The following is a 13,101-nucleotide window of genomic DNA, read 5'->3' as shown; positions in this document are numbered from 1 at the left end:
AGGTTGGCACTTTTCAAAGAAAATTGGAGTTTAATTACCCAAGACAAATGGGTATTGGATATCATACACCACGGTTACAGGTTTTATTTCCATACCTTGCCTCCTTTCAGAGGCATGCCAGACGTTCCTCCTCAGCAAAGAATAGAGGCTCGCAAGCAAATTTCTCTGTTACTTCAACTAGGGGCCATACAGCCGGTCCCTATGCCAGAAGTGGGCCTAGGATTTTATTCTCGCCTGTTCCTAGTACCAAAGAAGGGGAACACGTGGAGACCAATTTTGGATTTATCTATCCTCAACACTTATCTGGACATTCCCAAGTTCAAAATGTTGACGTTACAACAGCTTTTACCTCTGCTGGGCAAAGATCATTGGATGGTAACTTTGGATCTCAAGGAGGCTTACCTTCATGTTCCTATCAGACTAAGTTGCAGGAAGTATCTGCGTTTTCGAGCTGGGACTTCTCACTATCAGTTCTCTGCATTGCCCTTTGGCTTATCTACTGCGCCCAGAGTGTTCACGAAAGTTCTGGCTCCAGTGATAGCTTTCTTCAGGCTAAAAGGAATACAGATCTATCCTTATTTGGACGACTGCCTGATTCTGGCTCAAGGAAGGAAGAGCTTCTTCATCATTTGGAATATGTGATAGCAGTGCTAAGATGCCTGGGGTATTCTGTGAATGAAATAAAGTCCAGTCTAGTACCCTCTCAGGACATGTGCTTTCTGGGTGTAAGACTGAATACAGCATCCCAGATGGCCTGTTTAACCCCGGACAAACAAAAGAGTCTTTCCCTTTACTTCCATCAACTATCTCATCAGTCCGGGCTGACTGCAAGGACAGTCCTTCAAGCCTTAGGGTTCATGGCATCTTGTATTCTGGTGCTTCCCAATGCCAAACTGCATATGAGGAAGCTGCAATGGTATCTCAAAATGTATGGACACAGCACTGCCAGGATCTGGACACTGTCATTCCAATAATACCTTGCATTCAAAAGGAATTTTTGTGGTGGGCTCAGGAATGTCACCTAAACAAGGGACTCTCTGTGACCCGGCCAGAGGCGAGTCAGATTTTAACGACAGATGCCTCAGACAAAGCTTGGGAGCTCATCTAAATGGAAAGTGGATACAGGACAAGTGGCCTGCCAGACTACAACATCTACATATCAATCTGAAGGAGATGTTAGCAGTCCAGTTTGCATTAATAGCTTTCAAGGATTTACTTCTTCCAGGGCAGGTGTTGATTCTAACAGACAACACAACTGTCATGTGGTACATCAACAAGCAAGGGGGAACACATTCTTATCCTCTATGCAGGCAAGCAATGATTTTGTGGGAGACTGCTCTCAGTTTACAGCTCAATCTTCAGGCAAGGTTTCTGCCAGGAGCACAGAACTCCTTAGCAGATGTGTTGAGCAGACGGATTATGGATCCCCACGAGTGGAAATTGGATCCTCATGTATTTCAGAAATTGACAGTGTCCTGGGGAACTCCAGACATAGATCTGTTCGCTTCTCCACTAAACCATCAGCTGCCAAAGTTTTGCACAAAAAGGTTTCATCCCACAGCTTGGAAAGTGGATGCTCTTTCTTTCAATTGGAGCAATCTTCATGTGTATGCCTTTCCACCTCTGCCTCTCCTCTCAAAGGTACTTCTAAAGGTCAGACAGGACAAGCCAAGGATGATTTTAATAGCTCCAGATTGGCCTCGACAGCACTGGTACCCATTACTGAGAAGTCTGGTACGGAAGCCTCCATGGCCTTTGCCTTCGATTCCACACCTGTTGTCACAGGAGGACAGCCATTTGCTCAATGTCAAACTTCACTCTCTTCACCTAACAGCCTGGCATATTCTGTTTTGAACCATAGAAGGTCTCAACTTCCACAACAAGTTTTGAATCTGATTTTGGAAGCTAGAAGGCCTAGTACAAGGAAAGTGTACGCAGATAAATGGAAGAGATTTTTATTTTGGAGTGCTGCAAAGGATTTTGATGTTTCTGAGCCTAATTTAAGTGTGGCTCTTCAATATCTTACTGAGTTACTGGACAAAGGTTTGTCCTTCTCTTCTATTAAGGTTCATGCTGCAGCGATTTCAGCTCACTATGAATGTGACCCTCCTTTGTTTTCGCATCCTTTGTTCAAGCAATTTCTTAGAGGGGCAAAGACTATAAGACCCCCACGTAGAGCTCCTACTCCTGCTTGGGATCTCAATTTTGTGTTGGAGAAACTCACTCTACAACCTTTTGAGCCTGCAGCTACTTCTGAGTTGAAATATTTATCATGGAAGACTGCTTTTTTGTTGGCCATTACCTCTGCAAGAAGGGTTTCTGAATTACAGGCCCTTATGGCAGTTGAGCCTTTCTTGATTTTCCATAAGGATAGGGTATCTTTACATACTAATCCTTCCTTTATGCCTAAGGTGGTTTCTAGTGTGGCTTTAAACCAAACTATTCATTTGCCTACTTTTTATGCAAATCCCCAAAATAAAGGGGAAAAGATTTTGCACACTTTAGATGTACACAGGCAGTTGCGATATTATTTGGACAGAACTAAAGGGTTCAGGCAGTCTCAGCAGTTGTTTGTTTCTTTTGCTTTGGGTTCTCAGGGCAAGCCTGTGTCAAAACAAACTATTTCTAAGTGGATTGGGTTTTGCATTGCTTTCTGTTATTCCCATCATGGCAAGGAGGTTCCAGCTGGGATTAGGCCTCATTCCACTAGGGCTACTGCCACTTCGACAGCTTTTTTGAGGTGAGTGGCAACCAAGGATATTTTGGAGGCAGCTACTTGGAGTTCAGTGCATACTTTTTCTAGGCATTATCACCTACCACTTTACTCTAAATCCAGGGCTGGTTTTGCCACTGCTGTTTTGCAGGGCATTTTGGCAGCTCCTGCTTCCTTGTAGTTGACCATCCTCCCATACCTCTGCTTTGGGATTCTACCCAAGTGTAAGGACTGCAGCAATGTGAGATGAAGAACATAGTACAGTTTTGTACCTACCATAAATGTAGATGTTCGAAGATCCACATTGCTGCAGCCCAATTTACCCTCCCTCCTTCCCCTCTGTAGTTAGAGGTGGTTGTGTGGGTTGGGCTGTAAATATTGTATGTATTGTATATATTGTACATATAAGTAGTGCAAGGGTGGTTGGTTGTTAGTTTGCTGTCTTTTGGTTTAGACCTTTATGTTTAGGGTCTTCTGACATCTGGGGCAAGAAAAGACTGAGGATATGACGTCGGTCATGCGCATTTGTACCCTGACGTCCTGATGTCAGTCAAATGCGCCTTGACCGACATCAGCCTTATACTTTGATATTCGGGCCGACCGAGGACAGCGGACTACCCAAGTGTAAGGACTGCAGCAATGTGGATCTTCGAACATCTACATTTATGGTAGGTACAAAACTGTACTTTTTGGATTTATCTATCCTCAACACTTACCTGGACATTCCAAAGTTCAAGATGCTGACTTTACAACAGCTTTTACCTCTGTTGGGAAAAGATCACTGGATGGTTACTCTGGATCTCAAAGAGGCTTACCTTCATGTTCCTATCAGGCCCAGTTGCAGGAGGTACCTGCGTTTTCGGGCTGGAAATTTACATTATCAGTTCCCTGCATTGCCCTTTGGTTTATCTACTGCGCCCAGAGTGTTCACAAAGGTTCTGGCTCCAGTGATAGCATTTTTCAGACTAAGAGGAATACAGATTTATCCTTATTTGGACGACTGTCTGATTATTGCACAAGAAAGGGACGAACTTCTTCATCATCTACAGTATGTGATGGCAGTGTTAAGATGCCTAGGGTATTCTGTGAACGAAACAAAGTCCAGTCTAGTACCCTCTCAGGACATGTGCTTTCTGGGTGTGAGACTGAATACAGCTTCCCAGATGGCTTTTTTGACCCCGGACAAACAAAGAAGCCTTTCTCTTTATTTCCAGCAAATGTCTCTACGGTCCAGGCTGACTGCAAGGACAGTCCTTCAAGCCTTGGGGTTCATGGCATCTTGTATTCTGGTGCTTCCCAATGCCAAATTGCATATGAGGAAGCTTCAATGGTATCTCAAAATGTGTGGACACAGCACTGCCAAGATCTAGACACTGTCATTCAGATAATACCTTGCATTCAGAAGGAGTTTTTGTGGTGGGCTCAGGAATGTCACCTAAACAAGGGACTCTCTGTGACCCGCCAGAGGCGAGTCAGATTCTAACGACAGATGCCTCGGACAAGGCTTGGGGAGCACACCTCAATGGAAAATGGGTGCAAAACACGTGGCCTGTCAAACTCCAACATTTGCATATCAACTTGAAGGAAATGTTAGCAGTCCAGTTTGCATTGATGGCTTTCAAAGATTTTCTTTGTCCAGGGCAGGTGTTGATTCAAACAGACAACACTACTGTCATGTGGTACATCAACAAGCAGGGGGGAACCCATTCTTACCCTCTTTGCAGGCAAGCCATGATTCTGTGGGAAACTGCTCTCAATCTACACCTCAATCTTCAGGCAAGGTTTCTACCAGGAGCACAGAACTCCTTAGCAGATGTATTGAGCAGACAAATAGTGGATCCTTACGAGTGGAAATTGGATCCTCATGTATTTCAACAGTTGACAGTGTTATGGGGAACTCCAGACATAGATCTGTTCGCTTCTCCACTAAATTACCAGTTGCCAAAGTTTTGCACAAAAATGTTTCATCACACAGCTTGGAAGGTGGACGCTCTATCTTTCAGTTGGAACAATCTGCATGTATATGCCTTTCCACCTCTGCCTCTTCTTCCCAAGGTACTTTTGAAGGCCAGACAAGACAAGCCAACCATGATTTTGATAGCACCGGATTGGCCTCGACAACACTGGTACCCACTACTGAGGAGTTTAGTACGAGAACCTCCATGGCCTCTGCCTTTGATTCCGCACCTTTTGTCACAAGAGGACAGTCACTTCCTCAATGTCAAGATTCAGTCTCTGCATCTAACAGCCTGGCATATTCTGTTTTAGACTCTGGAGGGTCTCAGCTTCCACAACAAGTTTTGAATGTTATTTTGGAGGCCAGGAGGCCTAGTACCAGGAAAGTTTACGCTGATAAATGGAGGAGATTTTTTATTTGGAGCAAAGGAAAGGACTTTGATGTCTCCAAACCTGATTTAAGTGTTGCTTTTCAATATCTTACTGAGTTATTGGACAAGGGTTTGTCTTTCTCCTCAATAAAGGTCCATGCTGCAGCCATTTCTGCTCACTATGATTGTGACCCTCCTTTATTCTCTCATCCTTGGTTTAAGCAATTTCTTAGAGGGGCAAAGAATATAAGACCCCCACGTAGAGCTCCTACTCCTGCTTGGGATCTCAATTCTGTGTTGGAAAAACTTACTCTACAACCTTTTGAGCCTGCAGCTACTGCCGAGTTAGTATTTATCATGGAAAACTGCTTTTTTGTTGGCCATTACCTCTGCAAGAAGGGTTTCTGAATTACAGGCCCTCATGGCAGTGGAGCCTTTCCTGATTTTTCATAAGGATAGGGTATCTTTGCGTACTAATCCTTCCTTTATGCCTAAAGTGGTTTCTAGTGTGGCCTTAAATCAAACTATTCATTTGCCTACTTTTTATGCAAACCCCCAAAATAAAGGGGAGAAAATTTTGCATACTTTGGATATTCACAGGCAGTTGCGTTATTATTTGAGCAGAACCAAGGAGTTCAGACAGTCTCAGCAATTGTTTGTTTCTTTTGCTTTGGGTTCACAGGGTAAACCTGTTTCAAAACAAACTATTTCTAAATGGATTGGGTTTTGTATTTCTTTCTGTTATTCCCATCATGGTAAGGAGATTCCTGCTGGAATCAGGCCTCATTCCACTAGGGCTATTGCTACTTCTACGGCCTTTATAAGGGGGGTAGCTACAAAAGACATTTTGGAGGCAGCTACTTGGAGTTCAGTGCATACCTTTTCTAAACATTACCACCTTCCTCTTTATTCTAAGTCTAGGGCTGGATTTGCCACTGCAATTTTACAGGGCATTCTAGCGGCCCCTAATTCTTTATGATTTTTTACCATCCTCCCTTTCCCGTTGCTTTGGGATTCTACCCATAAGTAAGGACTGCAGCAATGTGAGATGAAGAACATAGTACAGTTTTGTACCTACCATAAATGTAGATGTTCGAAGATCCACATTGCTGCAGTCCAATTTACCCTCCCTCCTTCCCCTCTGTAGTTTGACTTGGTGCTATGCTTTAGGTGATGGTTGTTGTGGGGCATGTTTTTGGGAGGTATTCTGTTTTTGGCTGTGGCCTTTCTGGTTTGGCCTTCTGACATCTGGGGCAAGAAAAGACTGAGGATATGACGTCGGTCATGCTCCTTTATACCCTGACGCTCTGATGTCAGATCTAGGCGCCCATGACCGACGTCAGCCTAATACTTTGGTATTCGGGCCGACCGAGGACAGCGGACTACCCATAAGTAAGGACTGCAGCAATGTGGATCTTCAAACATCTACATTTATGGTAGGTACAAAACTGTACTTTTTTTTGGTAGCTGGGGACACTGTCCCACAGGTTGCTGATCAAATGAAGTTAACTACTTCAGATAAAGAAGTTATGTACTCACCATAACATTCCATCTGAGTAGGTAATTTCATTTGTCTGCAACCAACCCCCCCCCCCTCCTTCCCCCTAACCTGTTTCGTGGTCATAGTCATGACGGAATGTCTTCCTTCTGTTAGGCATCAGGTTAGAGTTTCTCTTTTCGAGTATGGTTTGGCTCTTTGTTGCTTGATAAATTGGCAAACTCGATCTGAGGACTGGAGGGAGGTAGCAGGGTATTATGGGTAAGGGGGAGGAGCTCAGAGCTCGGATCTTTAGCTTGGAAAGATGCCGGCTCGGATCCGATACCTACAGGTTGCTGACAAATGAAGTTACCTACTCAGATGGAACGTTACGGTGAGTACATAACTTCTTTTTTTACTTACAGAGGGAAGGAGGAAGACTGTCATAAAATACCATGAATTTGCAGGCATAAACAGGGGGTGTGGAGGAAGAATACCCAAACAATTCCAGTAGTACTAGGAGTAATGGGTCTTATAAAAAATAATTTACGGTCATCATTAAATATGCCACTGATACATGTAACTCCATATGATTTACAGGAGTCGTCGATTCTGGGCATATGGTGGGTGCTGCAAAAAAGCACTTTTGGCTAATGTCAAAGATTGAAACAGTACTAATTTCATGAACTTTAATCATACTTTGACTTAGGAATGGGGTCTGTTCCCCATTGTGGTACAAGAAACCCAAAGGATTTGGAGAAATCGAGCAAAACATAATACCGATGTATTTAATCTCTTCTCATCACTAGAACAAATTCTGACTTCTTTCCTCACTTCTGATTTTTAATTACAGTGATTTTCTTCTATTGTCTTTCAACTATATTTAATATTACTGTCTTCCTAATGTAATTTTCTTTCCTCTTAGAAGTATTTTTTTCATAAATTATTATACTGTGTCAAGGACATAAACTGAGAGTAATGTATTCCCATAAAACAAACTCATTTTTGCTCATAAACTGTTTAAGTATCTCCTCCTTATGTGTCTGTGATGCATATGTTAGATGTGGATTCTTGTACTGAGTATAATATCTGACTTGTCTTTGCTTAATTTCTTTTTTGCATAGTGTTATACTGTATATAATTTTTCAATTTGTGTTTAAATTTTCATGATTGTTTTAATAATTTTACAGCATCTGGAGCTTTTTTTTCAGCAGGCCTCCACTGAAAAGGGTTTATGCTAAACCCAGTTAAAATAGCCCTGCAAACAAAGGGAAAATAAAAAAAACAAAGTAAACTGCACAGCTCTGTTTAAATGCCATCTTGAGTACCCCCTGACCATCTTATGTCATTGTTATACTGTCACAAACGTTCCCTTTGCGATTCAGTTTCGTTTTTTCTATAAACTCTTTTAGCTGTTTATTTGTAATTTCACTTACTTTTCACACACCCAGTCCTTTGTCTAATATTAGTTTTGATTCTTTTAACAGTGTCTCTCTTATTTTATCATTCTTTCTCTCTCTTTTTTTTTGAACCTGCTGCCTTATGCTCATCCATCATTTTCAACTTTGAACAATTTGTAAGATATTTGTAAATGTATTTGATGACATCAGAAGTAATGTTCTTTTCATGCTGTTAATTGTTGCTGTAGTTCTCTTAACTCAAGGATTTACTGTGAATAGCCTGAGCTTAGAAATTTTTTATTTCTTTTCCTTAGATTGGTATTTTGCTATATGTTAGAATGACACTTTGCTCTGTTTTTTTTAGATAGATGAAGAACTGGTGAGCAGCTGTGGCAAATTTTTAGTGCTTGACAGAATGCTTCCAGAATTAAAGAAAAGGGGACACAAGGTAAATGTTTGTGTGATATCCCAGTGATGATTTAACATGTTGTTTTTTATTGTAGCCCACTGAATTTCTGTTGAGTGTCTCAAAGATGAATTACAGTAGAAGTAATGTAACATTTGCTAGAGAATTCCAGCATGTTTCTGAGGGAGCTAATGTTCAGCATAGTTTTAGTTCAACCTCTTTTCTCAGAAAATCAGGGAGGGATAAAGAGGAGTTGAATTACTGTGCATTGGGGAAGAAGGGTTGTTTACCCGAAAGCTTTGCTGTTGTTTATACTTTTAAATTGTTTTATTCATATGTTGCTGAGTTCAATTTTACTCACTGCATTTTTTGATGAGCAACAAATCTGTGTAACTGGAATACCTGGAATTATATAATGACTTTTATCCTCCGTGGTTGCCAATCACAGTTATTGGGTACAGGGCCAAATCAGAGACTTCTGAGAATTGCGACTGTCAGGCTTCTTGAAGTCCAGCAGTATTCTGCTGTACTTTAAAATGTATTTGAAACGTCATGCATTAGAAAGCCCAAGAGACTTTTTGCTGTTAGGGGTATTCTACTGTTATCTATTTTACTGACCTGGTTGCATTTTATTCTAAGCCATATTGATGGAGTTTTGTTTGTTGTTACTTCTTCAAGTATCTATAGGGCAAATTGTAATCAGAGTTCATATTAAGAAAGAAGTCCCTTGCCTAAATACTCAGTGTAGCTTTTCAGACTCCTCCATAGCAGTGACTTTGATTTCCTTGTCAGCCTTCTGATAAGCCATATTCTGACTTTAGGCTGATAATGTGCATATCAAAGCTACTTTTAAAACCATATTGAAACAACTGATGACAGTCAACATTATTAAGGAAGACAGGAAGCTTGTATATAATTTGTGTGCATGCATTTTTTGAAACAAAAATCATACTTGAGAATTTGCTTTTTTCTGAGCTGGAGACTAGAAATGAAGCTGATAAAACAGCTTACTCTTCAAGAAGTATTAGGACTGATTTTTGAAGAGTTTTCTTCCCTGCCATTTGAAATTAACTGGAAGATTCTTTTAATTTTGTTATCCAGTATGTGTGATCCGAAATATGGGCCCTTAAGCCTCCACTCAGATTTGTTATGGCCAATTCAGTGCTCCAGCCTCATGCCCTTGCAAAATCTTCCCTTCATGCTCTGCTCCCTCCTGAGTACCTCAAATCTCTTTTGCCTCCTTTTGACACTGCAGCAAGATTTATGTATCTGTTCATTTACTTACTTTCTTACCAGCAAAGTTCAGCTGGGCCAGAAAGTGCGTATTTTCAGTGGAGGCCCAGAGAGAAAAGTTCCACAATCTGTGTTTCAAAAATCACGTACAGATATTTTAAATTACAAAGTATCATGTTACACTACAAAACATGAGAGTGCAAAAATGTTGCAATGACAAAAACATAGAACATATGATGTTCATCCTGTAATACTGCTGCAGTCGTCACACTTGGGGTTATCCTGCCGTCAGGCGGTCCCGCAGTTGGCCGAATCCCAAAGTCTTGGTCCGGCATCGGTTGTCGTTGCTTCTTCCCTTACGTCAGTGCGACAGGGGGATAAAAGAGGCAGCCGACGCCGTTTTCTCCAGTCTTTCTTGCCGCACGGTGCCCGAAGCAGAAGCAGTACGCAAGTGCCGGTTGGCTAGCTCCTGAGATTTTCAAATCGAATTTCAGCCCAAAGTCTTCTCTAAAGCTAAGTACCCCGTTTAGGAAACTTTTCTTGCCTCAGACCGATGTCAGACAAAGTTAATAATTGCATTTCTTGTGGGAAGCAAATACCTCATAAGGATTTTCATTCTTATTGTATTCCTTGCCTAGGCCCAGACCACAATGTCTCTGGTTGTCGGTTTTGTGCTAGGTTCAACAAACGTACAATCAAGCATCGGGCAGATTCCGCCTGACATTATTTTGGCAGAAAATTTAATTATAGCATGTCATCGGAGCAACCGACATCAGCAATGATTAAAAAACTCAAGGATAAGGACAGGCAACCAAGGCCAAGACCAGATACCGAGGCCTCAACAAGGCCTGCCGCCGGTTCTCCGGTTTTCAGCGAGGCGCCTACGCAGCCCCTGACTACCGCAGATTTAGAAATTTTGACGGCCTCCCAGACCGAATCAGCTGGGCCTCAGGAGCCGGTTCCATCTCACCCCTCAGACGCCAACCCTGACGGTGATCCGTAGATTTTGGACAGGCCTTCGGTTTCTGAAGGTGTCTTCAAACCGACAACTATCTCTATTAAGTCTTATGCTAAACTTAAAGCCCTCTTAAAAGTTAGGAAACCAGGTCCACAGTCCCCCCCACAGGCCCCGATGCCTAAAAAACAGATGCTTAAGATGGCTGAGGATTTAATTACCCTTATCAGGGGTTCACAACCCCCTCCAGACAAAAGGCCTAGACTGCAGGAAGATTATCCTTCCTCTGACCAAGCATCCATTTCCTCGGCTAACTCTGAGGACCAGGATTATTCCTTCCCTCTTTATGAAGACTCAGATGCTGAAGAGTCCATTCCCTCTGTCTCCCCCCCCCCCCTGAAGACTACTCTTTTGGGGAAATTTTACACACCATGAGGAAACACTTCCACTGGGAAGGCCAAGATTACTCTGACTCTAAGAAAAGACTCTGTGAGTTGTTTCTTCTCCCACAGCATAGACCCCTTGCAATTCCTCCAGATGTTCATCGTGTTACCCTGCTGCAGTCATCACACTTGGGTTATCCTGTCGTCAGGCGGTCCCGCAGTCGGCCGGAATTCCAAAGTCTTGGTCTGGCGTTGGTTGCTGTCGCCTCATCCCTGACGTCAACGCGCCAGGGGTATATATAATGCAACCGACGCCATTTTCTTCAGTCTTTCTTGCCGCGCAGTGCCCGAAGCAGAAGCAGTTCGCAAGTGCCGGTTGGCCGACTCCTGAGATTTTCAAATTCGAATTTCAGACCGAAGTCTTCTATAAAGCTAAGTACCCCGTTGGGGAAACTTTTCTTGCCTCAGACCGATGTCAGAAAAAGTTAACAATTGTATTTCTTGTGGGAAGCAAATACCTAATAAGGATTTTCATTCTTATTGCATACCTTGCCTAGGCCCAGACCACGACGTCACTTCTTGTCGGTTTTGTGCTAGGTTTAATAAGCGTACTATTAAAAGACGATTTGATTTCGCACAACACTATTTTGGTAGAAAATTTAACTACATCATGCCGTCGGAGCAACTGACTGCCGGCGTGCACAAAAAACGCAGGGATAAGGACAGACAGCCCAGGCCGAAGCCAGATTCCGAGGCCTCGGCTGATCCGGTCTCCGGTTCTCAGTGAGGCTCCTACGCAGCCCCTGACTACCGCAGATCTGGAACCAGAGACCGCTATGGAAATTTTGACGGAATGTACCAGGTCGACGCAGCCTTTTACTTCAGGCCCTTCCGACGACTTTGCTTCTAAAGACGTCGGTGCTACAGAAACGCCATCAGTTTCTGAAGGCATTTTCAGACCGACTACTCTCACCATTAAAATGTTTTTCTAAGTCGAAGACTCCTTCTAAATCTAAAAGGACTGCCCTTCAGTCTCCTGTTCAAGGCCCTATGCCTAAGAAACAGATGCTCAAAATGGCTGAAGATTTGATTTCTTTAATCAGGGGTTCACAGCCCCCTCCTGACAAAAGGCCTAGACAAGAGGAAGATTTTGCTTCCTCTGAGCAAATGTCAGTTTCTTCAGACTCCTCTGAGGACCTAGACTATTCCTTCTCTCATTATGAAGATTCTGATGCTGAGGACTCTATTCCCTCAGCTTCTCCTCCTGAGGACTACTCCTTTGGGGAAACTTTACACACTATGAGGGAACATTTTCACTGGGAAGGTCAGGACTACTCTGATTCAAAGAAAAGGCTCAGAGAGTTTCTTTTACTCCCCCAACACAGACCCCTTGCCATCCCACCAGTTTTGGACATTGTGGATGATGTCTATTTAGAATCCAGTTTCAACCCAGACTCTCTACCTCCTGCTCCGGCTAAGCCTGACAGATACTACAGAGTGCCTGATTCCCACAAATTTCTTTACAAAAGCCCAGTAGCTGACCCAGAGACTATCTCCCAGGGTCCCAAGGGGGCCAAGGCTTCTATGGCTAAAAACCCAGTTCCTTCTGAGAGGGATTCCAGAGCACTAGACAGGTGGGGGGAGGGGGGTTTACACCTCAGCCACACTAGCTATGAGGGCACTGAATTGTCAATTTCATATGCTTAAGTATCAGCAATTTCTAATCTCTCAGTTAAAGCAAAGAATAACCTCCCTCCCCCAACAATCTGAATTGAAAGAAGTACATGATCTGTTGCACGCCACTGAGCAGGTGGGCAAACCTACCTTACAGTGTGGGTTTGATTCTTTGGAGGCCTCTTGCAGAGCAGCTGTCACTGGGTCTGTCATACGTAGGCATGCTTGGTTAAAGGAACAAACTCTGCCTGATCATGTTAAAGCAAAACTACTAGATGCTCCCTTACAGCAGGATGTTCTTTTTGGAGTTAAAGCAGAAGAAGTTTTAAAGAAAATGGAAGATAAGGCACAATCTATGCAGACAGCCAGATTTCCTACAAGTACAACCCCCTCGCTTCAGCAGAAACTGGCCAACAAAAAATTGGTCCTTTCCAGCCACTGACAGACCGCAGAGGGGTAAATACAGGCGCCCAAGGGGCAGAGGACAACCACAAGCCCTGTATAAACCTCGCCAATGGGGCACTACAACACAG

The 13,101-nt window shown here is 43.1% G+C and overlaps 1 protein-coding gene across 1 annotated transcript in view; it reads left to right on the top strand.

The window, feature by feature from the left end:
* HELLS (helicase, lymphoid specific) overlaps positions 1–13,101 on the top strand; it is a gene marked incomplete in the record, with an annotated part of 1,428,613 nt that overhangs the window by 865,172 nt on the left and 550,340 nt on the right. Inside the window, 1 exon segment of the mRNA XM_044056152.1 lies at positions 8,282–8,365. Coding sequence (XP_043912087.1) covers positions 8,282–8,365 — 84 coding nt within the window.

Source organism: Protopterus annectens, chromosome 14.part0 (genome assembly GCF_019279795.1).
Source record: "Protopterus annectens isolate FY-2018-M chromosome 14.part0, PAN1.0, whole genome shotgun sequence".
In the NCBI taxonomy this organism is placed as follows: domain Eukaryota; kingdom Metazoa; phylum Chordata; order Ceratodontiformes; family Protopteridae; genus Protopterus; species Protopterus annectens.
Note: the sequence above shows the minus strand (reverse complement) of the source record. Positions and strands in the feature narration are given on the sequence as shown.